Below are 26198 nucleotides of genomic sequence, written 5' to 3'. Positions count from 1 at the left end.
CCCTCTTCCCCACCCGTTCCAGTGGATCTAGATCCGCGATCGTCTTCAGAGATGTCCCCACTCCACTCTTCCCCCACCCAGCCCAGGCACTCGAAGCTAAGTCACAGAAACTTTATTGGAGACAAACACAGAGCTGCAGCAAAGTGACCCCTCAGTGCACACTGGCTGCCCTTCAGGGCTGGGCCGAGGTAGGAGGGGCCTGGGGCCTGGGTCCCATCCTGCCCTGCCCCAGCACCACTAGGTGAAGGCTGTGCCCAGAGTCCAGACTACTACCAGCAGGCCCAGAGTACAGCATCCTCCCCCACCAGCCCCCAGGGACTTGGGGTGGAGTATGGTGGGGGAAAGAGGAGCTAGTGCCCCTGTACAAAATATAAAAATACAATCTGGGAGCCCAAGGGAGTAGGTCAAAGCTAGCCCTGCCGCCCCCAAGGACACAGTCAGTGGGACTCAATCCTACCCCAAGAGTCCAGGGCTAGGCAGCATGAGGGAGAAGGCAGGGGCTCTGGTGCTGGTTCCTTAGGAATGGGAAAGGTTTGGAGGAAGAGTCAGTTGCTCACAGTCTGGAGCCAAAGTGCTAGGAGGGCTAAGCCCAGCTGGTTGCAGAGGGATGGCCAACTGGGAGGCCCGTGGGGGTCGAGCAGACAGGAAAAGTCCCCGCCCAAGAGCAGTGAAGATGAGTGGTTCTGGCACCTCTCACATGCAGATCACCTGGAGCCTAAGAACAAAGGACAGAAGGATATTATAGTCAGGAGCCGAAAAGTGGGGAAAAAGGAGTTGAGATGGTCAACTCTAAAAGCTGAGGTAGAAGGGGGATAAAAAAGCCAAAGATAGGGGTTTGAAGGGTCAGGGTCAAGAAGGAGCAGTATTAAGGAGTGGGAGGTAAATAGAGAAAAACATGATTACTGAAAACTTCCCCCTCTTGTGGATGGGCCAGGGTGAGAGAGAACATACTGCAAAGTGGCCCCAATCCTGAAGGCAAACCTGTCCTCCATGGTGCTGGTCTCCTCAGCTGCCCCCTCACTGCTGCTCCCCCCTCTTTCTTCTTCCTCCTCCTCTTCCTCTTCTCCCAAGTCCATGTCCAATTCATGGCCAGCTTCTAATCGAGTGTAGGTAGAGCCGCTGTAGGAGGAGCAGGGGAGATGGGACCTTAGAACCCCCTTCTACCTCTCACACCCCTTCTCCCATACGTACACAGCCCAACTGGCCCCAAGAGGAGAGCTAAGGACTAAGGCACTGGCTCAATGGATGGGGGACAGAGCAGACCTGATTGATCGGCAGCTGAAGAACACTATGCGCTTGAGCCGCTTGTTGTAGAAAAAGTAGTTGAAGGACCAGAGGCTGCCATCTTCACCAAAGGGGTCAGAGTCCAGGTCAGGATTGTAGCTAGGTGGGGTGGCACAAGGTTAGAGATCCCCACGGGTACCAGAACACCCCACCCCCACCCCAGGCCTCTTATTTGGGGTAGGGGAGCCCCAGAAAGAGTTCTATCTTTAAGGGAAAAATGAAGACTGCATGACTTTACTTCATTAAATATCTATTAGAGCCAGGCACTGTACAGGGTAGTGAGCACACAAAGGTAAAGCTAAAAGTTCCTGTCCTCAGAAAGCTTATAGTCTGCTGAGGAAAATATGGACAACATTAAGTAAACACTCAATATATACAAAAGTAATTTCCAGATGATGAAAATACCATCAAAGTATAGGACAATGAAAGGCTTCTCTCATATAGAAGGTGCTCCCTGAAGTGTGAGTCTTTCAGAACCCTGGAGACTAGAAGAGGCTGAGGGGAAGAAGGAGACTGCTCCAGGGGTTCAGTCTATATTTGTAGGAAGGCACCAAAACTGATGAGGCAATACTGAGTTCAGGAAGTTCAAAGGCCCATTGTAGGAACAATGTGAAGCCAGTCTGGAAAGATGGGACTGGAATCATATTGGGAAGGAATTTAAAATGTCAAACAAGTACTTTCTATTTTATCCTAGAGGTAACAGGAAAGCACTGGACCTTCTTGATTTGTGCTTTAAAAACATCAATTCTGTGGCTATGGAGAGGAGAGAAATTGGATACATGGAGACCATTTAGGAAGTTATTGTAATAGTCCAGGTAATAAAGGTCTAGTCATCATCAAAGAGGTGGGGACTATGTAAATGGAAATAAGAGATAATGTTATAAGAGGAAGAACATTTGATAAGAGTTGTAAATGACTGTACATAAGAAATGAGGGAGGACAAGTTGAGGATGACTATGAGGTCTGGAATCTGGGTGACTAGGTTAATAGTGCCCTTGGCAGATATAAGAAGTTATACAGAGGAGGGGTAGGCTTGGAGAAAGATTATGAATTCCATTTTGGAGGCAGTGAATTTGAAATGCCTATGGGCGAGATACGTCTGTATGTCTGTATATCTGAATCCTTGGAAGGTGATGAGTATTAGGTGTATAGAGTGGGATCTTATCTTGGACTTGTGCATTTGTTTTTGTTGTTTTTAATATTTTTTAATTGTACTTCAATATAATTGGTTTCTTTTGTAATCTCATGTATTTTATTTTGTGCACTCAAAAACATTATTCTTAAAAGGGGACCATGGGCTTCACCAGATTACCAAAGGAGTCCAGGACACCAGAAAGGTATAAACCCCAGGTATAAAAAGATGAAATGAGTGTATCCATGCACAGTAAGACCTGAACGATGAACCAGCAGGCTGAGGTGTGGCCAGGAGCATAAACTGTCCTGACAGCTCCCTGTACATGCTCTGACTGACTTCCAAAATCCCTAATGGATTCCCACCTGTAGATATCACACTCAGACAGGCAAATCTCTTCATCTACTGCATTCCAGAGCTGAGGCTTCAGAGCAGTAAAATCTTCACGAACTGCAGAGAACAGGCTGCAATTTACTGAATTCACCACCTGGGGGGGCACAGGGGAGACAGAGAGAGGGGAACATGACAAGAATGTTTTGTTCATTTCCAAAACAAAACAACTTCTGGCCAGGACAAAAATGTGGGAGTAGGGTCCAGGTCTAAAAAGCCATCCACCACTAAAGCCATACTCCTTACACACACTCTGCCCCAGCTAATGCCCAGTCCCCTCCCCTCAAGTTCCCCCCTACTCCCCCTCACCCAGTTGAGGCTAGGTTCCCGGCTGAACTCGTGGCTCTTGGCGGTGCTGAAGTCATAATCAGGCCGGAAGGACTCATTGAGAGTAGCAATCAGGTAGAAGAGGGTCTTTCGGCTGCACTTATCACTCAGTGGCCCTTCATCTTCCCCTCCCTGGCTCTTGCTCAGCCTGTCGGGGACATGGTTGGGTCATCCTTCTCCACCTCCTTTCTGGCAGTTCCCACCTGCCACCCCCAGATTCAGAATCCCTGGGTGCCCTTCCCCTAGGGCTTGGAGAACCAGCTTTCTTATAAGACGGACCATACCTGCTGGGGCTGAGACCAGAGGTCTGGGGGGGTGACAGAGCCTCTAACACATGGGGCCGGCCCTCCTGGCAGAACTGCTTGAACATGTGCTTGTCGTCACCTGCCATCTTACAGGAGTAACTCTCGATCCTGGGGGGGGAGGGGGAGGGATCCACAGATGAGGGTGGAGAATGTAAAGAGCACAGGACTAGAAATCAGGAAACAACCACAACAACTCCTATTTCTAGAGCTTTGAAGCTTTTAAAGAGTTTTCTCTCAATAGCCTTAAGAAGTAGATCATGTAAGAAAAATAAGGAAGCTGAGGTACCGGAAACACTGCTAGTAACTATCAGAGTTAGAATTTGAATTCAGATCCCTCCTGATCTCTGGTCCAGTGCTCTTTCCAACAAATGTGGCTGCTAGTCTTTGTTACTAATGAACTGTGTGACCCCAGAAGTCATGAAACAACTTGACATCTACACCCATCTTGCTTTCCTGCCTTTTATTCATATTTTCCCTTGAGACAATCCGTAAAGATCTCTTTTTAAAGCCCAACTCAAATGGTCTCCAATCCCCAGGAAGTATTCCCCAATTCCCCTTAGTTCATTCTCCAGTCCTTCATTCATTTATTCAACAAACAAATGGGCAGTGAAAAAGAGATAACTGGTTTCTACTCTCCAAGATCTTGGCTCTACTAGTAGGGAGATAATGATACAAATGCAGATATGTATATCAATTTTATCTCACTCTTCTTTGTGATCCCATTTGGAGTTTTTTGGGCAGATATACCCACTCGCCATTTCCTTTTCCAGCTCATTTTACAGATGAAGAAACTGAGGCAAACAGGGCTAAATGAAATCCCTAGGGTCATACAAGTAGTAAGTGTCTGAGGCCAGATTTAAACTCAGGAGGATAAAGTCTTCTGACTCCAGACCCAGGACTCTATCCACAGTATTATCCAGCTCCCTAATCCTACTATTCAATTTTTTAAAGTGCCTTCAGGAGTTATAAAACAAAGAACTATCAAATAGACCTTAATTTTTTTTCTAGTCCTAAATCGATGATCCTTTAAAGTGCCACATGAAGTCCAAGATGTATTTGAATTGAGCTGGAAAACATGGGCAGGAATTCCACTGACAAAGAATGAGGAGGACAGTCAAAGCATAGGGAACTATCTGAGCAAAGGTAGGATATAAAAGTGGTCTGGTGCAAGATGTATTTAGAAGAGAGTTGTTCGGATCTGCTGGAGTACAGACTACATGGATAGAAATAACATGAAATAAGACTGGAAAGGCAAAGTGAAACCAGGTTATAGAAGGCCTAAAATAATCAGAAAGGGGAGTGTGACTTTGACTTAGTAAGCAAGAAAGTACCAATCAACATTTTTTAACATAGAAGTAACAAGAACATATCAATAAATAAAGAAAATTACTCTGGATACTAAGGACATATTTGGAGAGAGAGAGAGAGAGATTAGAAGCAGAAAAACTCATTAGGACACTATGTAATAGTACAAGTAATAAGGACCTGTACTAGGACTTCACTACTGACCAATAATTCTTTTGCTCTTATAGGACTAAGTACCACATTCTTTAAATCAGCTGTTCAAAATCTCCAGCTTCTTACTCTATTTTGATCTCTTCCTATCAAATCACCCCACTACTTTACTGAGTGTTGAACCTGTCCATTTTGTGAGCTCCCTCATCAACATCCCACCTCCATATCTCAAAACCACTCTATATATCTTCCTTCATCTGTCTATTCCTCCTTTGATGTAGACTCTTAAGGAAGAAGGGACTCTGTTTGTCAAGGAACAGCCCTCTAGGAATTTCATCCAATCTCCAATCCTTACTTCCCTCTCATCTTCGGTCTTCTTATTTTGTGCAATTTTCTTCTTGGCTGCCTAAAATTAGGCTCGAGTATCTCCAGTCCTTAAAAACTTAACCTTGAACCTTCTATCTCCTCAAACTATTGTCCTATTATCTCTTTTGCCTTTCTTCCATTGCTATGCAATCTATTTCAAATCTGTCTTTTCTCAGTCATCCTGTTTGACCTCTGCAACTTTCAACATGGTTGCCCATCTCTTCTTTCATCCCTTAGCCTTAGTACTCTCTCAGTTTTCTTCCTATCTGACCACTCCTTTGCTAATTCACCATCTATTTCCCATCCTATAACCATGAATGTCTTTCAAGACAGTCTTCTCTTTTTGTACTCTTTTTCTTAGTGAACTCATCAGTTTCCATGGGTTCAATTATCATTGCTAGACAGATAACTCCAAAATCTATACACCCCAGCTGAATTTGTCTCCTGCCTCACTAAATGCAATGCTAATTATATGCTGGACATCCCTTCCTTGATGTCGCATCAACAGCTAAAACTCTGGATGTCCAAAATTGAGCTCATCATCCTTCTAACTTCCTTATCTCTGTGAAGAATACTATAATCAACTAAGTTTGCAATCTCAGAATATTCCTTAATCCTTTCCTATCTCTTACTACTCTCCTATATCCAAACAGTTGCCAAGTCTACCTCCATCATATCTAATCTGTCTTCTTTTCACTTACATGGCTATTACCATAGCTCAGGTCTTCATCTGTCACCTTTCACTTGAACTGTTATAATAACCTTCTAAATGATCTATTTCTGATCATTCTGTGAGTGAAAAATCCCCTACCCCCTCTTTTATGATGGTTAGATTTTAAATGTTAGCAGTAGTATTAAGTTAATCATAATTGTAATTCTAGGACAGTTAAATAATATTAGCATAAGTGATGACTTCAGTAGACCTTTTGTGATTATTTTAGTGTAATTTCTACGGTTTTAAAATTAAGATAACTGCTTTAACATAGCTAATCATTGTTAGCATAGGCCTCAGTTTTAACCTTAGCCTTTAACTTGCTATATCATGCACCCTCAGCACTCATGGTCTTGAACTTGTGACTTGGTCTTCTTTAGCATAGAGGCTTTTGCTTCAGTTAGAAGCCTGGTGATACCCCTTCACCTCTGTATACACCCTAATATATATCACCAGGCTTTTGCCCTGTTTGGGGGCCTGGCTCCTCCTCCTCGGTCACTTTAGTAAACAATATCAGTGACATCATCAGGCTTAGAAAGTAGGGTTTGGGCTCCCCCACTCCTCCTTTGTCTATCAAGTGACTTTCAAGTCATCAAGTGACTTTTTCTTCCAATGACAAGTATTTCCTGATTACTTCAACCAATCCACATCTCTCTATTTTTATCACTATCTTGGATTATTTCTGTGCTGGTATGTAAATTGTGATATTCTTGGGGTATAAAGAAAGGCCTCTCACAGTGCTTGGGGTCTTTTGGTCTTGAACAGAGAGGCCTGACTTTATTGTGAGACTGTCCCTCTCTCAATAAACCTATTTCTTTTTGGCTTGGAGATTTAGTTTCCCTTATTTATGTTCCTACAGTTAGAAATTTTGTAGTATTTCCCCTATTTAACCCTCCAAGAAACAGCAAAATTATTTTCCTAGGACCTGTTACCTGTTACTTCCTGATCATGTTACTCCTGTGTTCCAAAGCTAAGCTTGGTGTTTGAGGTCCTTCACAATCTTGCCAGCTTCCTATCTCATTATTCTCCTTCATAATCCAGGCAAAATAGATTACAAAACACAAAGTTGGCATTCTATCTGCAGGACTCTTACTACTTGCAGAAGCCACAACATCATTAAAATGTACTTTTCACCTCACCTCCAGCTCTCACATTCCTTTAAACTCAAGTGTCACTTCCTCTTTGAAATCTTCTTTGATTTCTCAAGTTCTTCATGCCCTAGTCCTATTCAGGTTACCTAATATTTACTAATTTAGTTACATGCTGTATTCACCCCATAGAATACAGACACTCTGATTGAAAAGACTTTTGTTTTCTGTCTTTGAATTTCTAGCTGCTGGTATAACACACAGTAAGTACTTGACAGATGTTGGTTAATTAAATTATCAACTTTATGTCTTTTCCACACCTAGCATAGAAATCTGCAAAAAAGCAAGGGCTTAATAAATCTTTGATAAATTGCATTTCTCCTTTCTGGATCTCAGCTGCTCAAGCTATAAAATGAGGGAAAGGAAGGATGAGAAGTTAAACTCAAGGTACCTTTTTAATTCTAACAGTCTGTGAGTTGATATAGGAGATGAATCTGAAATGGGACTGGACATCCTCAAAGAGATAGTAAATGGGTACAAACAGGAATGAAGAAAAGGTTATAAACCTGAAACCAACATGTTAGCTACACAAGAAGATGGAAAACTGGATAGACACATACAGAGGGAATAGATGGCAGATATATTGTTGGGAGGCAGTACCTGGAACAAAGAGGAGAAAAAGGGACAAGGATTAGGGTTGTATGGGATTGTAGGATCATAGATCAAGTTGGAAGAGGTGTTAAGAGGCCATTTAGTCCAATGCCTTCATTTTATGAATGAGGATCTGAGACCTAGAGAAGTCTGACCAATTGTCAAAAGTTAGATTTGAAGCTAATTCTTCCTGATTCCAAGATAGGTATTCTACTCCCCCAGAGATTCCAAACATATGACAGCAGCCCTCAATACTCTGAAGTATAGTCCAAACCAGATTAAAATATACTGGGAAATACTTAATAAAATAAATAAAAATATAACAAGCCAAAAACAATATTACGTGTAAAACTAAATTAAAATGTGGCCACCAGAGAGCCTTATATACAGATTAATGGCTCTTGTTTCTATTTGCTTTAACACCACTCTACTTCATCATATATCTAGCCTAATTGGATTCTAGGGGGCAATTCCTGTGGAACCTCCAATCCTTAGATTTAGGAATTCAAAAGCACCTAGCCTTAGAAACAAGACATAAAAGCTGCAGTGAGTGAAATGGGAGGAAGGGAAGGTAAAAGTAAGAGGAAGGAAATGGGAGGGTGGAGGCACTAACCACACTGCCTTTCCTTTGCCTTCATAGGGAAAGGAACCCCAGAGCCTGTCTCATTAAGTGCCTCCCCTTAAAGCAGAGAGACCCTGAGGGGCTGAAGGCCTCACCTGCCAATGATGTGGGCATCACCTGTCTCCACCGTTAGCTGGGAGTTGATCGCCTCAAAACTGGAGTTTTCTAAGAGCTTCATCTTCTGCAGGGGCCAGGGCCAAGGAAGTCAAGGGCCTTGGGTTAGGGCAGCAAAGAAAGTGTGCCTGTTGGGTACATGGGGCCCGTCACTATGGCTCAGAGGTGTTTTGTTTGAGAGAGGGGTAGGGAAAATCACTGTTAAAATTCCACAACCACCTACCCCAACCATGGCAGGGAAACCCTGTGCCTCTAGTCCCAAAGAAAAGGAATCTTATATCTCTCATCACCCATCCCAGCCAGGTTTGGGTCCCTCTCTAGCCTATTGCTTCCCCTGCCCCAAACACACAAGCTGCCTGCTTTGTAAGTAGAGAAATTGTAAACAAGCAGAGACCTGGCCCTGGCCCAGACCTTGTGGAGTGAACAGCAGGCAAGGGGGCCAAGTGCCAACTTCCCTTCTTGTCCCTACACCCTAAGAGGCCAGAACCCTAGTCCCTCCCCTACTGGAGGGCTCTGGTATCTCTGAGGGCAGATCCTCTTACCGAAGAGAAAAGGGGAGGTGTGGTCCCTTTTATAGTGTCTCTTTCTCTCCCAATCAATGACCAGAGCCTTCACCAAGGTTTCCAAGCACTTACAAAACCTCTCTGACAGCCACTCCTCCCTCCTTTTCTTAGTGTTTAGATGTGTATAAGTGTAAAAAGATATATATGTGTGTGTATAGAAGTCTACCTATCTTATCCCTCTATCACCCCAGGGTGCTGCTGGGGGGAGGGAAGGGGGGCGGGGCTGGTTGGGAGAGTGCAGTGTAGGAAGTTGTCCATAAATGTCTAGAGGTTCAGCAAAAGGGGGTGGGGGTGAGGGCAGGGTCTGAGGATCTGGACACCTGCTGTCCCCACACTAGGGGCCAGGGGAGGGGAAGGGAAATCGAAGGCCACACCCTAAGAAGTCGGTCACCAACCAACCCAAGATGCCTCCATCCCACCCCACAATGAGCAGGGCCGAGTCTCCTTTACCTGGATTGGTACGCCAGGTTGCTTAAAGTACTGGGAGATCTCCACAGTACCGGCTTCCACTCCCCAGAGCAAGGAGGAGGCGCCATACGCGAGCACGGGAAAGGAACCGGAGCCTCCCAGGAGCCCGCTCCCAGCTCACCCCTCCCTCAGCCTAGGCCGGGCACACCCCCAGGTCAAGCCCCGCCTCCCTGGAACTACAACTCCCAGGAGGCAGTGCGGCGCTAGAAAGGGAGAAGGCTGGGTGTGAGGGCTGCTGGGAGCTGTAGTCCAGAGACAGCCACTGAGGCGTCAGCTACACCAACCTGACTGGGGCGTCCAGCTGCACGGTACCAGGAAATCCCGAGGTCCGAGAGGCTCTTCAGTCCCTAGGGGCTACGACGCTGCGGCCTTCGCTCGGGCCGCGCTGTAACCGAGGAAAACTTCGCAGCGACAGCCCTCTCCTCTGGGTCCCGCCCGCCTCTGCGGGCGACCTCCGCGACATGGCCCTACCACCGATCCGGCTCTGGCTGCCTTCAGCGCCCGACTATAGCAACACAGCTAGAGACAGACAAACACAGGAAGCCGCCTCCGCCTCCCTCAACCCGAGAACAACAAGCGCCCGCTAGGCCAGGCCCCTCCCCCACCACGGATCTGGCCTTGATGATTGGTCTCTCCTTTTCTTCCCTGGTCTAACTAGCCTATTTCCATTGGCTTAGGTCCCCGCCTCTCATCAAGTCCTTCATAGCTATTGGTCCTTATTCCTGCTCGTCATTTTTTACAGCCTGTGCGCCCGCCCCACTGATTGGTCTGTCTTGGAAGAGAGCTCTCATATTGGTGTAGTTTTCTTTCTGCGTCTTCGGACCCTGCCTTGTTTCTCGTTGGTGGCCGGGCTTGCCATTCTCGTCTCGGTTATCCGTTCCCACCCTTTCTCTGTGTGCTTTAGGTACCGATTCCTCTCTGGGAATAGAGTGGGATTAGAAAGGGGCGGGAGGAGTGGGCTGGGTCGCGCCTGCGGGTTGGACTCTCGGAGACAAAGAATGCGAGAAGGAACCAAAAGAGCATTGCCTGCCGCTTCTATAATCTGTCTCACGGGTAAACTCACAAATGTTGGCCTTCAGAACGATCCGCGATAGTCGGCCAGCCGGAGAAGTGTCTCGCAGCCTCATCTATCCCAGTCCCTCTGACCTCCACCCCTAGGCCATCACCCTGACCCTGGCTTCATTCAGTCTTCTTTTGAATCTCTTTTCCCCCTTATCTTGCTTGTTACAGCTTCTTCCCAGGAGAACCTGGGTTCAAATATGGCCTCAAGATAACTTCTAGCTGTGTGACCCTGGACAAGTCACTCAGTCCTGTTGCCTAGCCCTCCATGGCCTCTAAGGATCCTCCTTTTTCTAAACCTATGGTCTTATAACCCTACTGTGTCATGTAAACTGACTGGTCCATTGCAAATCTGTTAGCTAATCTCAACTGGAGCCCCCACCCCCCAAACCTGCATGTACTCCTCATTTGATTCGCCGTCACATTCCTCACACCGGTGTTCTAAATTTTTCTCTTCTTAAATGTCCTGACAACATCGTCTTTAAGGAATCACTAGATTGACTCTTTCCCAGTTTGTGAAAACGAAAGAACCCCAAAGACAAAGATTGAACTAAGAATTGGGTTTGCTTTTTCCCTCGAACTAAGTATTAAAAAAAAAAAGCCAATCCGAAGTACCTTTCCAATCTAGCCAAGATTTAGTTAATGGCTATCAAAACCTTAAGTACCTTTCAGTCACCCTAACTTTACCAACGACAAGGGCTATTACATCTTTCTTAAACTTCAGAAAACTCAATGTAACAGCCCCATCCCCTTTTCTAAAATCGATTTAAGCTCCCCCTTTTCTTTAGTTTCCAAGGACTGTGGCTCTTCTGTCTTCCCAGATTAATCTGGCTACCCCCATTAAGGATCCTCTTATAATTACTTTTGTAGCTCTGTATTTTTCCAGCTTAACAGTCCCACATATGTCTCTCTTCTGTCAGCAGAGAACTTAACCAAGGATTTAATTACCATTTTATTTTCTGCCTCAATCTCTGCTGATCTCCAATCTTACTTCTCCAAACTTTTGTGGTACTGGATGTTTAGTAGTAGACGTCTTAAACTTAACATGTTCAAAATTAAACTCATCTTTTCCCCTTACTCATTCCCACCCCACCCTTCACCTCCTTGTTACTATAAAGGCAGCATCATCTTCCAACTCCCTTAGGCTCACAAACAAGGAGTCATCTTGGATTCCTATTTCTCGTTTCCCATATCTAAGTCCTGTTAACTTGGGAAACAGAGAACTACTAAAGTCGTCAGAAAAAAAAAAAACATGTCTTTAATCGGGAAAGGGATAGGTCCCATAATTGGCCACTACACAGAACCCAGCACAAAAAGCTTCACAGGGTCTACACTGATGATTTCTCCAAAGAACAATAGAATTTGGGGAATGTATATACCATTTGGGAAACTAAGGGACAGGGAAGTATGATTAATGATATCGCCATGGTTACAATGTTTCCATTGAGAAGTCCAGCCTATACTAACAGGATGTAAACAGGCTTGGGAAAGAAACCATAGCCCTTGAGGCTGGGGTATCAGGGAGTAGTTCTACTTACAATATATGCTAAGAGGATGGTCCCTGCACAGGTGTTGATCTTCGAAATAGATCTCTGATACCATGAGGGAAACTTCTAAGAAGGTGAGTCCAAGACCTCCCTTTGGGCAAATTATCTTGGGACAGGGGCAAACTTGGGGTCTCCAGATTTCAAGTTGACAGCCCCTACAAGCAAGACCTGTCAATTTTACCTTTGATTATGTCAACATGGAATCTAGAAAGCCCAAACTTGTAGCCCAGTAAAATCTGAAGAACCCCAAGTTTTAGGACTAGCTTGTAAATTGGAGACCCCAAAGCTTATACTTGTTCCCTGTTCCTATGAGAATTCACCCTGAAAGGAATCCCAGGCTAGCAGTTTCAGACTGAAAAATGGACCCTAAGTTAAATAACATTCCCAGTTAGGTGGGACTAAGCATAAGCTGAGTGCCTCTTTTTGCCTTAGAAGATTCTCCCATTGTACCACATTCCCTTCCAAGAACCTTCAACTTTCAAGACCGAGTGCTGCCTACTGTGCTAGATCTCAGAAGAAGGGTATGATATACTGGGAGAGGCTTCTGGAGATAAGAGTCCCAGGGCTTGGGCTTAGCCTCCACATCAAATGGATTTGTCTTTTACCTCAGGATCCATTATTCAGTCTGAAACTGCTAGCCTGAGATTCCCTTCAAGTTAGATTCTCAGGGAACAGGAAACAAGTACAAACTTGGGGGTTTCCAACTTACAATCTAGTCCTAAAACTTGGGGTTCATTAGATCTTACTAGGCTACAAGTTTGGGGTTTCTAGATTCCATGATGACAGTGTCAATTCCATATAGAGCAAGTCTATTGGTACCGTTTTTCCAACAGCCTGTGTTTACATTGTATCCCTATGTCACTCACATTTTGATAATTCTCACAATATTTCAAACTTTCCCATTGTTATTATATCTGTTATGGTGATCTTTAATATCATTATTATAATTGTTTTGGGGCACCTTGCCCATGTAAGACAAAGAACTTAATCTATAAATATTATGTGTGTTCTGTCTGTTCCACTGACCAGCTTATTCATCTCCCTCTCTCTCCTTGGTCCTCCCTATTCCTAGAGACACAATATTGAAATTAGGCCAATTAATAACCCTACGTTGGCCTCTGTGTTAAAGTGAAAGTAAGAGTCAACCAATGTGATAAACTTCATTGTTGTCTTATTTTTAGAAATTGCCACAGCCACCCCAGTCTTCAACAACCACTACAACAACCTGATCAGATAGCAGTCATCACATTGAGGCCAGACCCTCCACCAGCAAAAAGATTACAAATTGTTGAGGGCTCAAATGATGGTTAGCATTTTTTGGCAATAAAATATTTTTAATTAAGGTGTGTACATTGTTTTAGACAGTACTATTGCATACTTAATAGACTATGGTATAGTGTAAACTTTTATATGTACCGGGTAACAAAAAATTAATGCAACGCTTTATTTTGACAATCCCTTTAATGTTGTGATCTGGAACTGCCCTTCCTCCTCCCTTGAATTTCCCTAAGTGTGTTTATAGTGAAAGAGAAACTCCTCTCATTCCTAATGTAGAACACTTGTGGCTGTAATTCTGTTTTTCACTTATTTGCCCTGAAAAGACTTTTAGAGGAATTGGCAACCAGGTGGAGAAGTGGTTTGAGTCCTAGTCTGAGAGTCATAAAGATCTAACTAAAATACTGATTCAGTATGACCTCTGGTCATGAAAGCATGACCAGAGGAAAATCACTTAATCTCCATCAGCTTCAGTTTCCTCATCTATAAATGGGGATGATGATGATAATAATAACATGAAGTTATTGTGTGGCCCAAGTGAAGTAGCATAGGTTGTTGTTTGTCCTTCATTTTTTTAAAAGGACCAATAACATTATAGTATGATATCTTGACTTGTGCATGAATTGAATTTAAGTGAGACAGAATTAGTAGTGGTAGTCTCTCGGTGACCGAGAATGACTATTGTCTTTGTGCAGTTTCATCTACGGTGTACCCTCATGTGGCTTTGGAGTCCAAAGACTGAGGTGCAAAGTTTGTGGCACATGGGGCATGGAATTACACAAAGTCATAAACTCATTCTCTGCCAGAATATTCAAAACCCAGTGGCAAGACAAAAATCAAGATGGCCCAGGATGCAGTGGACAATCTTTGCTTCTTTGATGCCTGACCAGACTCTAAGCACTCCCTAGTGCCTGCTTCAGCCACCTTTGTGGTCATTGGAACAAACTGTTCTCATCTACCCGTTGCACCTTCACATGCTTGGGGTAGACATGAGTTAACTCATTGACTGGTTTGTGATCCATCAGTTACTTTCAACCTGATTTGGCCTATCTGCTGAGATGGTTTTCCTGGGGTAGGTCAACTGCATCTGCTACAGCTTCCTGAAGTCACAGATGAGAGTTGGTTGAAAGGGGGACGCCAAAGTCAGGGATGAAGAGCCCTTTTTTGAATAGGGCTCAGCAAACCCTCATGACAGATTCTAGTCCTCCTTGAATACCCCTTATGCTCCAAGTTAGGATAAAGTGCTGCACGAACCCTAAAGTACCATATAAATACTATTAACTCAGTCTCTTAATGGTTGGTTTGGTGCTAGGGTTTGTCAACTATATTTTGGGAAACCCAAAGTTTGCCCCAGCATAAGAATTTAAATTTAGGTTTTATGCTAAATATGAGAATTCTAAAGTAGTATTGTGGTTGCCAATTTAAAAATATTACAGCTTATGTCAAAATGACTTTTAGCAGCTTTATTTACAAAGAGGTAGAAAGAGTGAAAGTGGAAAATATAGATAAAAAGACAGAAAGTACTGCCTAGCTATAAATAACCGAAGTTTAATCCTAATGTCTCCAGACTGCAAATGTGAATACGAAAGTGAATCTCACCAGAATCCAATCTTTCAATTTGTCTAGCCCTGTCCAGGGGATGGGCAGTAGCCTCTGGAGTTGTCACCCACTCTAGCAAGTGACTTATGAACTCTCATACTTAGTGACTGATAAATAGAGGTACTTAAGTTTTTGATTGATTAACTTAAAAGTTGTTGATTGATAGACAAAGAGAGTTTGATTCACTCTTCATACCAGTCACTTGGGAACTTGCCTTAAGGGAAGTCCCAAACTGACCTTGTCTTAGCCTGAACAACGGACCACCAAGCATCCATTAAGTGTCCTGAATAAATATGTTAGAAATGCTCAAATACTCAATCACCCTTTTTGTTTTAGAAGTTTCCCCCATTGTATCAGAGATTCATTCCCAAGAAGTGTGAATTTTAAAACTATTCCACCCTAATCAGACCATTCTTTAGAAGATCTGATTTAGCTATTTCCTGATCAATAACAATGGAGATACTTAGAATAACAGAATCAGGTCTTGGAAACTCTACATTCTCCACCCTACTCAGTTTTACCAGATTTTGAAGGTCTGCATCAAACTCAAGATTTAATTATCTGAGGAGATGGCCTTCAACAGACATGTGCAAAAAAAGGACAGACCTCTGGGCTGTCCTAAGTCAAGCTAAGTACTTATTGGTACAGATGAGACACAGAAAAGTGATGTAAAAACGTCCATACAAGGCATGTCACTTCCTGCCTCTTTCTCTTCCCCTGGAGAGACGACTCTAACTGGCAGCGTGTTAAGTGTTCCAACATCTGGAGTGTTGGGTGGTAAGTTTTGCCCTGGAGCTGATTTCAGGTTCGGGCATCTTAGCTGAGCCCCTTTGGAGGTCAGGCTGATTCCTTCTCCTTCATATTCCAAACCTTTACTCCCTTATCTCCTGATCTCCCCATCCAGTATTAACCAGGCGGGGGGGGGGGGGAAGGGGGGGAAAGAGGGGAGAGAGAAAACCTACTCCTTCTTCTTCCTTCTTCTTAATCTTCTCTACTATATCAATTAAATCACCATAAAATTTGGCAGCTGACTTGGGTATTTTATTATTTGGGTTTTTCATTAGGATTTTTATGAATAAAACCCTTGGTGACCTAAATTAATTATACATTCAGTCTCAGCCATAATTTCACCCTTTACAGAAGACCAGCACCTTACTGGAACCATTGCAGTATTAAGACCCTTCCTGATACCTCATCCTCTGGCTATAGCCTCTTTCCCAAGCCTCTTTGTAAACTCTCAGTGTATGTTTATTATATTTAATTTCCCCAAAATGTATAATTCCCCAAGTTCTATTCTTTGGAATATCATCTTTGGCAGTGAATTTCCCAGAGACACTGTCCCCAGAGTCCCACATAGCTTTGGCTCTGTGTGGTGGCAGGTTATTAAGGACTTGTTTCTTATCTTGATTAAAGATTTAGTCTTGCTGACTACTATACTGGTTCTGTTTTTCCATTTAATTATATCTCTAATAATAAAAATATTATATTTTATGAGAATCATTAGAAATCAAGGAAGAAAGACGGTACAAAATAAAAACCAGGTGCCCATGGCTGATTAGCCCATTTAAAATCCCTGCACTTAGCTTACCACTATACTTGCTACATCATTGCAAAAGAAGAGAGCGTGGGAAGCATTACTGCCAGTTAAATACTAATTGTGATATCACCAACATGGAGACTCAGGAGAGATTATAGGGAATTCTGGGAAATACCAACGACTTCTGGGGAATTAAGTCTAGGGTTCAAAATCTCCATTTACACATTTCCCCTGAGAACCAAGGAAGACTAGTCTCTCTGATGGGTCTTGTAAACATACCAACTTTGAAATTACAATAATGTGAGGATAAGAGGAAAAGAGAACAAAAACAATGATTGCTAGGCGCATTGACAAAAAGCCAGTTAGGGGGCAGTCCTCTTTGGCATAAGAATATACATAAAAAATAAATGTTACTACCCCCAACAGTTCAAATCACCACATTCCAAAATTCACTCTTGATCTTCTGGTGCAGCCTGTGGTCTGTGGAGGCATCTTCATGGTGCCTTCTCCAAACAGTTCACTTTCTGGATTCAGAGAGGTATCATGTTTCTTAACCTAAAATTTCTCTCTCAAAAGGAATTTAAACTTTGCAATTTAAAATAATAATAATTATACATTCCCTCCCTGAAGAGGATGATTGAAAAACACAGGGATCTCTTAGGGATACATGGCTGAGTTATGAGGTACATGAATCAATTGGCAAGAAAATTAAAAAACATTTAAAAAAATCCAAATTAAAACAAGATAATTTCTGGATGAAATATACACTATCAAAGTCTTACGTGTAAAAATTCTAAGTAAAGGAAAAATAAATTTATAACAGGTCCTTGAATCAGGGCCCAATTAAAATGATTTAAGCAATTATGCATTTACCCAATCAGTAGTCAGAAAGTTTGCCACACTATGAAAGACAGAAAAGGGACTAGATTATAGGAGCCAGGTAGAAGCCAAATTTGAGATATTTGCTAGAATGTGGAACAAGGAATACCTGTCTTTAACACACGTTAAACAGCCGCAACCTCAAACCCCAAACACATTCAAGTCCTCTTGTCATGGCTCAAAATTTTGCATCAACCCTATTGGGATTGGTTGGTCTCTTTGACCTTGTGCTTGATTGGCACTATGCAGTTTAGCTTTGTGCTTCTTTGGCACTGTGCAATGGTTCTTTTTGTATTCTCCTGTCCTGGAATCAGACAGAATCATTAAGCAAAGCCTCATAATTTTTTAAACAATCAGTGGCATTGTTTTTTATAGTCTAAAGCTTTTTGGGTATACATTGACATTATAGCAAACATTTATTTAAACTTATATTACTGAAAAATCAGAAAAAGTTAAAATCTTCTTAATACTGGTGACATGTGCTTCAAATATAAAAAAGAAAAAATTAAAAATTGAAATAACATATTGCACATGAAAGAAAAATATAATAATAAAAGTTTTAAAAATAAAAAATATAGCCTATAATCATTGACACACTGTGTCAGCTAAGGAAATGTAGAATACAAAGGTTTCTCACCAAAAATGATATCTATTTCTTCTTCATAGCTGGCCATGATCCACTGTGAGTACAAGCAAATGAAATTTCACAAAGTAACCATTTTTTATAAAGAACAATAATACAACAGGTAATGCACATTCAAAAAATATCAAAATCCCCAAAGGTATAATCGCCCATTTAATGACAATAGCAAACAAAACCACTATCATATTTAACATGAATCTGCTGTATGACATATAAAGAAATGGATACTTGTCACAAGTTTTTTAGGTGTAGCAATGTTTCAACCCTGGCAAATACATTTTTAAACAAAGTAAAACTTATTTGGGTCTAGAACATCATCAAGAAATCTAGATATCATTCTGGTGAAAGGGTAAAGTGAGCTGAAGAGTTATAAGTGAGAGATTCTCCCTTTTGGGAGCCATCTAGGGGTACCATGCCCTGGGATTAACTTCCCAGCTCCTTTGGTATGAGACTGTGATGTCCCATCCATTCACATTTTTATAAATGTGGGAGGTGTAGATTATAATTGTATTTCACTTCAGCTATTAAAATGGACCATACCTCCTGTTAGAGGCGGGCAAAATGATCAGAGTTGTTGGGGAAAAAAATCTAAAAATCATGTCTAAAAAACCCTTAAAATCAATTTGAGATATTTAGCTCATTAAATTTTTCAAAGGTTTTTATACAATTGTAACCAGTTTTGATGAAATCCATCCATCCTCTATGAGGCAATTTACAAAGCCAAAATGTAAAAAAGACTGTTTTTATATATGGGCTTATTCAATAATGTTTGTTCAATATAGTTATAGGGGAAAAGCAACAGAATATAACAGTAGTTAAAAACCAGTACATTAAAATGATTCAGTGTAACAGAATAGTATTGACTACATTAATATATGAACTTAAAACCAACAAAATTAAATCTTAAAACGATCAGCAAAATGCAATAAAATACAGAGATTTTTATAAAACATTGGAATCTAAAAAGCCTTAAAAATATAACCTCCAGTCTCTTTAAAGTTCATTTTTTAAAAATCTGTTGAGATTCCTTTTGTCAGTACTGTGGAATATCCCACAGCAAGGAAGAACATGGGTTTTAGGAATCTCAAATTGGGCAGGCCCAAATAGCAAAGAGTTGCAGGGAGATGAATTTCTCCCCTGCATCTCAGGTAAAATAAGTAAAAGGATCAGTGCACTCAAAAAACATCCTTTGAAATAGGCAATGCACTGCTCTCTCCTAGAATACGCCATGTTTGTAATCAACTTCCTGTTTGGAAAAGTCTCTTCCTTCTCCTCATTCCCCTCTCCCCTCAGGTCCCCAGCCATGTGGAGGCTAATTGTAGCCTAAGGAAAGAATACCCCAGTTTTTACTAGTTGGTTTGTGATTCTGAAGACACAGTGGCTGCTACCAGCAGCCTGGGCCCTGGGGCTGGGCCTGGGATTGGATGACCGATCTGGCTCAGAGGCCAGAGATCAGGAGTAGAGTTGCTAGGGCATGAGCCTGGGGTTGGGACAGGGGCTGGGTGAGTGATCTGGGTCAAGAAGGTCAGAAGAGGATGGCAGGAGGCAGGCGCAGGCACCAGAAGTGAGCTGAATCAGAAGCAGCTTTGCAAGGGTGGGCAAAATGCCTTGGCAGGAGAAATATGGCTAAAAAAAATTATCTAGGCTATCTTAAAAAAAATGAGAAGTTCTAGTCCAACTTATGGTTGCCAAAACTGTAAAAAATTTAATTATATCTCTAATAATAAAAATATTATATTTTATGAGGTTTATTAAGGATCATTAGAAATCAAGGAAGAAAGAAGATACAAAATAAAAACCAGGTGCCCATGGCTGATTAGCCCATTTAAAATCCCTGCACTTAGCTTACCACTATATTTGCTACATCATTTGCAAAGGAAGAGAGCATGGGAGTTGTTACTGCCAGTTAAATACCAATTGTGATCTCGCTATCATAGAGACTCAGGAGAGATTATAGGGAATTCTGGGAAATACCAAGGACTTCTGGGGAATGAAGTCTAGGGTGTGAATCTTAAAACTGCTCAGATTCTACTTCAGAAGATTTGATTAAGCTATTCCCCATTTTCTACAATGGAGGTACTTAGTCAGGAATGTATTGAGAACTTTAAAATTACTCCAACCTGCTCAGACAGTGCCTTAGGAGAAGATAAAGTTGTAAAATTCCTGACTGAACAATGAAAAGTCCCCAACTCATACTTATAGTGAAGCAAAAACCCTAAGCTAGGTGGTCTATTTTTAGATCTAATACAAAAGGGTGCTAAGTACCTATAAAGGTTAAATTAATCACTAAAAGGTCAAGCAACTTACAAAGGGCAAGCTTAGCAAAGAGATGTGAAATACTCAGAAGATATAATCTAATCAGAGAAGGTGATAACAAAAGAAGATGTGAACTAAGAATGGACAGTCCTGGGGAAAAGTGTTTACTGTGATTGGTAAATGTGAAAATTTAGGGGAGGTGACCTAAGAGAAAATTCTTTTTAAAAGGAGGTCAGGAGTTCAGAGGAGGCTCTTGGAACTTAGTTGGAGTTTGGAGTTAGTTTGGAGGAGCTGGCTCTCGGAACTGAGTTCAGGAGTTGAGGATTTCAGTGAAGGTCTGGAGTTTTGCTTTAGGACAATCTTGTGGTGAATGATAAAAGACTAACTAGTCTCTCTTAAGGCTCAGGCCTAGGCCAAATGGCCTAGTCCCTTCCTACTATTTTTTCTTTCTCTCTCTCTCCCTTCCCTTAAATTCCTTCATTTGTATTAATTAAAATCTCCATAAAACCCAGCTGACTTGGGTATTTTCATATTTGGGAATTTTTCCCATGGTGACCACTTATTTTTTATTTAAATCAAGACACTAAAAATTATCTTTACAGTTTTGGCAATTCACAGTCTTGAAACCCACATTTTCGCAGTTACAAGGGTTCAAAATCTCCATTTATACACTAATCAAAATGCTGTCAAGAGACATACCTTTGGGAAGTTAGAGATGTTGGGTGGTAGCAGCTGCCTCAAAAGCAGAATAGTCTACTGATGGCTAGGGTTAGAGGAGATAGAGCCAAAACTGTAAACCAGTGCTCCCCAAATCTATAGCACTCTAAGACACAGATGGTAGAGAGGGTCATAGTAGATGCATGTCCAAAGCCGTAAAGACTGGCAGCTATTAGAAACAGCAGATGGTGTAGCCAGATTGAAAGATAGCTCCATTCATGAAATTTCTACTTTCTCTTGATTTATCTTTTCTTCTTATTCCCTCTCTATGACCTATGGATAAGAGAGGAATTTTGGGAGATAGTTAAGCAGAAGGTTCCATGTGGAAACCTCAGCCATTTATTCTCCTTTCATTTGTTTCTCTGTGTAATAAACCACATAGCTACATCATACTGAATATCTATGTCCTATAAATGTGAAGTTATTTTGACAGAGATATAGGGTAGTGGAAGAGTCAAAGATTTCCTATTTTTAATCATTCTGATCAACATTTCATGTCATCCATTAATTTAAGTGTCAAACCCAGCCCATGTGTTTTTCCAGATTATATGTCAATAGAATTTTTAATAACCATTTTCTGACATTTTGCAATCTGTATTGATTTAGAATCTTGAACCCTAGAGACTACATTTCCCGCAATCCTCTTTTCCTGTTATGTGTCATTGGCTAATTTGGTATGCAGTTTTGACTTCCTCCAAACTGGGGTTCTCTCCCAGGAGTGTCCCTCTGGCTGGATTGGCATGGAGGAAGGGAGTGGCTGGCTAGGCTCCTTTGTTTTTTTTTACTTTCTCTTTGCTCTAAGTTGATTTTTAATAAATAGTATTAAAATAATACTTGGAGTATTAATATTAATTTTAATCTTCACAAATCCATGTGTTAGGGTCCAGAACATCGCCCACCACCAAGGAAAAGCCCACAGACAATGCAATCAAGCAGGAGGGTCCTTTATTCTGGTACGCACCAGGGGAAGCTCAGCACAAGAGTTCCGCCTGCAGTTGTGAGTGCAGAGGCTTTTATACCCAATGACTGATAGCATATCACTAGCCACCATACGTGGCCCACAAGTTTCTCCTGGAATCTATGTTTTGGGCGTTGGTACAAGTTTCTCCTGGACTCTACGTTTTGGGCGTTGACACATTTAGGTTCCCTGACAGGGGTCTGTTGGTCAGATATTCTATAGTGATATGTGCTGCACTGACCAAGCAGCTCCCTGCTTGGGCCTCCCTCATTCCCTACTCTTTTTCTCTCAAGGGTCAGAGGGAAGGCCTGCCTGTGGGGGCATCTCGTAGCCCTCGGCTTGGGGCTCGATAGTGGCTAGGGGTTGGTACTGTTGTCGGAGGGCCAGCACCTGGACCGCATCCAGACGATCCTTCACGAACCGGACAAGGCGGTTGAGAATACAGGGGCCAAATGTTAAGAGTAGGATTAGGATGGTGAGGGGTCCTAGGAGGGACGAGACCAGGGTAGTGAGCCAGGGAGAGGTGTTAAAAAGGTGGGCGTACCAGGGGCCAATAGCTGCTCTCTTCCTTTGTTCGAGATCCTTTCGGAGCTGGTCGAGGGTGTCCCTAATGATACCGGAATGGTTGGCATAAAAGCAACATTCTTCTCCTAGGGCTGCACAGAGTCCTCCCTCTTTAAGGAAGAGCAAGTCTAAGCCCCTCCTATTCTGTAGGACTACTTCGGCTAGGGAGTCGTGGGATTTCTCTAAGTACCTCAGAGTGCTTTCGAGTTTCGTGAGGTCCATGTTCACGGCAGCCGTAAGGTGTCTCAGGCCCTGCTCTTGAGTGGTGAGGGCGGCTATTCCAGTCCCCACCCCTGCTGCCCCTAGAAGGGTGGCAATGGTTAGTGCAATGGCTCCAGGCGCCCTCTTTTCCCTAAGGATCTGAGGTCTTTCCCACAAGGCCATGAAGGCCTGATGTGACCGTACGGTGACTCACGGGGTGACCGCTACCAAGTGGCAAATCTCCCTGGGCCCTGCCGAGGATATGCAAGGTTGTAACCCTGTCACTGAGCACAAGAACCGGGTCCCGTTAGGAGGGATCATATACTGAGTACCTGCAGTGCCACTGAAGGTGGCGATGGTATGGCAGTTTGGGGCTTGTTTTGCCCATGCCTCAACTTCGGCAGTCGAGATTGCAGAGGAATTCCTGAGGACGCAAGTGCCCTTCTCTCCCACTAGGGGAACAGTCAAACCTGTGCCTGTCTCGCTCCAATTGCAAGGCAATTGTTGGGCGCTGTGGGTGGTAAGGGGGGGCCATTGATGGCAAAAGCTTCAAGGTAAGGGGGTGATGCCACGAGGCACAGCCAGCAGCTGGTGGTCAGATTAGGGGCGGAGGAATTGAGTTGCGAAGGCCGCCTGTAGCAGGTATAAGTGTTTAGGTGTTGGAATGCTTGGTCTGGGAACTGCGGGTCTGGAGGCTGTAGCTGTCAGAGCTCCAGCGGTTGCAATGGGGGTTGGGGCACTAGCTGCGTTGTTGACAGCCGGAGCAAGAGTTGTGGTGGTCTCAGGTCTGGGCGGCGGCTGGGGTCGGGGTCTTAGGGCTTGGTTAGGTCCCAAGAAAATGGGGCGGTCACCATAGGTAACTTTTGGATGCGAAAGAGGTCTCCTTCATCTGCTCCTGACATATACTGCCTAATCCCCCAAGTCCTACCGGACAGCCATCTGACGTCCTCAGGCTGTAGTACCGTGAGGTTGAGATTCTGGCCATCAGTATGTCTTTTCATTTGCAAATATCGGTCGGGTTCCTGTGTCTGCCAGTTAGTGGCCAGGGTTTCACAACCCCAAGAAGAACAATAGTACTGGCCTGGGGAGTGGCAGTACGGCTTCCCGGGTTCGAAGCCGGGCAGGCTTAGTATTGTCGGGTCCTGGGGTCATAGTCCGTCCCTTTTCGAGTATAGCCGTCTGCACTGGCGCGTTGAGCCGTGTCACAGCGACAGGGGGGAGTATCGGCCAGGTCGCAGGGATACACGATTAAGGAGGGAGACCCTGCGGTGCTTATCTCTTCCACGGGTCGTGTGGACTGTCCGCTGGTTAATATCCACTTCCATGGCCAGTGCGGGCTACTGGCAAGTGGCACAGATAAGCTTCGCGGAATCCGGGGCAGTGAAGGGGCATTAGCTGGGGAAAGGGTTTCGGCTGAGGTAGAAATCTCAGGGGTCAAGGCGGTGTTGGCGGCAGTCGTGGTGGTTGAGATGGCGCCGTCGCTGGTGCTGGTTACCTGGTCCACTGGAGTGGCCGTCGTTGATGTGCTCAGGGTCGTCGTGGGCGGGGGACAAGTTGAAGAGTCACGGATGAGTACAAGAGTATTATTAACTCTCGCACACCACAACCCGGGAAACCCGGGAATCCGAGTCCCAGCGCATGGACCGCTGTTCAGTACCTCTATTGCCAAAAGGATGGGGAACAGGGGCTGGAAGTGGCTAGCCATTAGGGTTTGCTCAATGTCAACTTCAGCGGGTTGTTTGGATGGGCCTTGACTTCCCACTCTAGGTTTGGTGCTGTGGCTAGCCTGACGTGGGAATGATGGATCCAGGGCCCAATGCCTTCCACTTTTACCGCTGATGGGGTGGTCAGCAGGACGATGTATGGTCCTTTCCACCTGGGTTGCAAGGTTTCCTTTCGGTGTCTCTTAGCCCAGACCCAGTCACCTGGCTTGAACTGGTGGGGCTCGTGGGGTGGTGGTTGAAACCGGGCTCGAAGACGTGGCCACAATTCGGCACGCACCTGGGAAAGAGAAAAAACAAAATCTCGCAGATGGGGGGGGTTATGCTGTTCGGTGAAGTTTAAGCTTCAGAGGAGTGTCAGGATGGGATGTGGCTGTCCAGACTTTGGTGGTCTTTGGTGGTTCTGCGGCTCTCGCGTGCGAGTGGTGGATCCAAGGGCCAATTCCATCGACCTTAAGGGATGAAGGGGTGACAAAGAGGGTTACATAGGGCCCCTTCCACTGCGGCTGAAGGTTGGCCTTGCAGTGTCTCTTAACCCAGACCCAGTCCCCAGGTTTGAAGGGGTGAGGGTCATGGGGAGGAGGTTGGAACCGTGCCTGGAGCCTTGGCCAGAGGTCAGACTGAATCTGGGAGAGAGAGAGGACAAAGTCCCGCAGTGGGGGGCTACTGGGGGCCGCATCCGGGAAGGCAGAGAGGACAGGGGGAATGGAACCATAAAGGATTTCATAAGGGGTGAGGGAGAGGGGCCCAGGGGTATTGCAGGCTTTAAAAAGGGCTAGGGGAAGGAGCGTCACCCAGTCCCGGCCAGTCTCCAAAGAGAGTTTAGTAAGGGTCTCTTTTAGGGTCCGATTCAATCTTTCTACCTGCCCTGAACTCTGAGGGTTATACTCACAGTGTAATTTCCATTTTACCCCGAGACCCCCTGCCAGCGCCTGTAAGGTCTTGGCCACAAATGCAGGGCCATTGTCCGAGCCTAGAGAGGAGGGCACCCCGAAACGAGGGATTATTTCTTCCAGCAAGATTTTAGCGACTGCCTGAGCGGTCTCAGTCTTTGTTGCAAAGGCTTCAGGCCACCCTGTGAAGGTGTCTACAAGAACTAAGAGGTACCGGAATCCAAATTTGCCAAGCCGTACTTCAGTGAAATCGAGTTCCCAGTGTTCACAGGGTCGGGTGCCGCGGAGGCGGGTTCCGAAGTGCGAATTCGGGTTTGCCGGCCAGATCAGCTGGCAGGCGGTGCACTTGTCGACCAATTCTGTTAGGAAGGACCGAGAGCCTTGGAAGCAAATCCGTCCTTTCCGGAGTAGTTCATGGAGTTTGTTAGCACCCAGGTGCGTGAGATGGTGGAGGTGGGTGGACAAAAGTTGGCCAGCGATTCTAGGTAAAAGCAGGTTACCAGCAGGGTCCTGGAAGAAGGACCCAATCGGCCGTCCTTCTTTCCCTTTTATCCATCGGTGGCCACTGTCCGAATATTGTGGAGGGTCTGGTGGGGGGTTTGGGATAAGGGACGAGGGGCCCAGTGGCTCTGGGTCGGCCTGGATGGGCAGCACTAGGGTCTGGGCCCGATCCCGCGTTGCCGCTGCCTTAGCCACCTCGTCTGCCCAGTGGTTTCCCATGGCGAGGAGGGACGAGCCACTTTGGTGTCCAGGAGTGTGGACAACGGCAACCGCACGGGGCTCCCAGACGGCTGTGAGGAGATCTTGGATGTCCTCGAGGTGGGCCACCAACTTCCCAGCTGAAGTGACAAACCCCCTTTCCCGGTATATCG

At 44.2% G+C, this 26198-nt stretch overlaps 1 protein-coding gene and 2 long non-coding RNA genes across 5 annotated transcripts; 2 read left to right on the top strand and 1 right to left on the bottom strand.

Moving 5' to 3' along the window:
- Positions 1–97: 97 nt before the first annotated feature.
- MAF1 (MAF1 homolog, negative regulator of RNA polymerase III) lies at positions 98–10062 on the bottom strand. Of its 3 annotated transcripts, none has more exons than XM_007488749.3 (7): positions 9762–10062; positions 8428–8574; positions 3116–3281; positions 2782–2903; positions 1264–1383; positions 982–1119; positions 98–715 (listed from the first exon to the last, which is right to left on the bottom strand). In XM_007488749.3, exons 2-7 carry the CDS (start codon positions 8508–8510, stop codon positions 694–696), a joined length of 651 nt encoding a protein of 216 aa, XP_007488811.1. In that variant the 5' UTR covers positions 8511–8574; positions 9762–10062; the 3' UTR covers positions 98–693. The 3 variants fall into 3 exon arrangements, with proteins under 3 accessions (XP_007488811.1, XP_007488810.1, XP_056676703.1); XM_007488748.3 differs by lacking the exon at positions 8428–8574 and adding an exon at positions 3418–3546 and having other exon boundaries at positions 9762–10041; XM_056820725.1 differs by lacking the exon at positions 9762–10062 and adding an exon at positions 3418–3546 and having other exon boundaries at positions 8428–8567.
- Positions 1383–8598, top strand: LOC130457934 (uncharacterized). The gene is made up of 2 exons (XR_008917177.1): positions 1383–2099; positions 8351–8598. It is a non-coding gene; the product is annotated as an uncharacterized LOC130457934 (long non-coding RNA).
- Positions 10063–10228: 166 nt separating the features above from the next.
- Positions 10229–13425, top strand: LOC107651919 (uncharacterized). Its single transcript, XR_008917175.1, has 2 exons — positions 10229–10381; positions 13265–13425. It is a non-coding gene; the product is annotated as an uncharacterized LOC107651919 (long non-coding RNA).
- Positions 13426–26198: the final 12773 nt, after the last annotated feature.

This window comes from Monodelphis domestica, chromosome 3 (assembly GCF_027887165.1).
Source record: "Monodelphis domestica isolate mMonDom1 chromosome 3, mMonDom1.pri, whole genome shotgun sequence".
Classification (NCBI taxonomy): domain Eukaryota; kingdom Metazoa; phylum Chordata; class Mammalia; order Didelphimorphia; family Didelphidae; genus Monodelphis; species Monodelphis domestica.
Note: the sequence above shows the minus strand (reverse complement) of the source record. Positions and strands in the feature narration are given on the sequence as shown.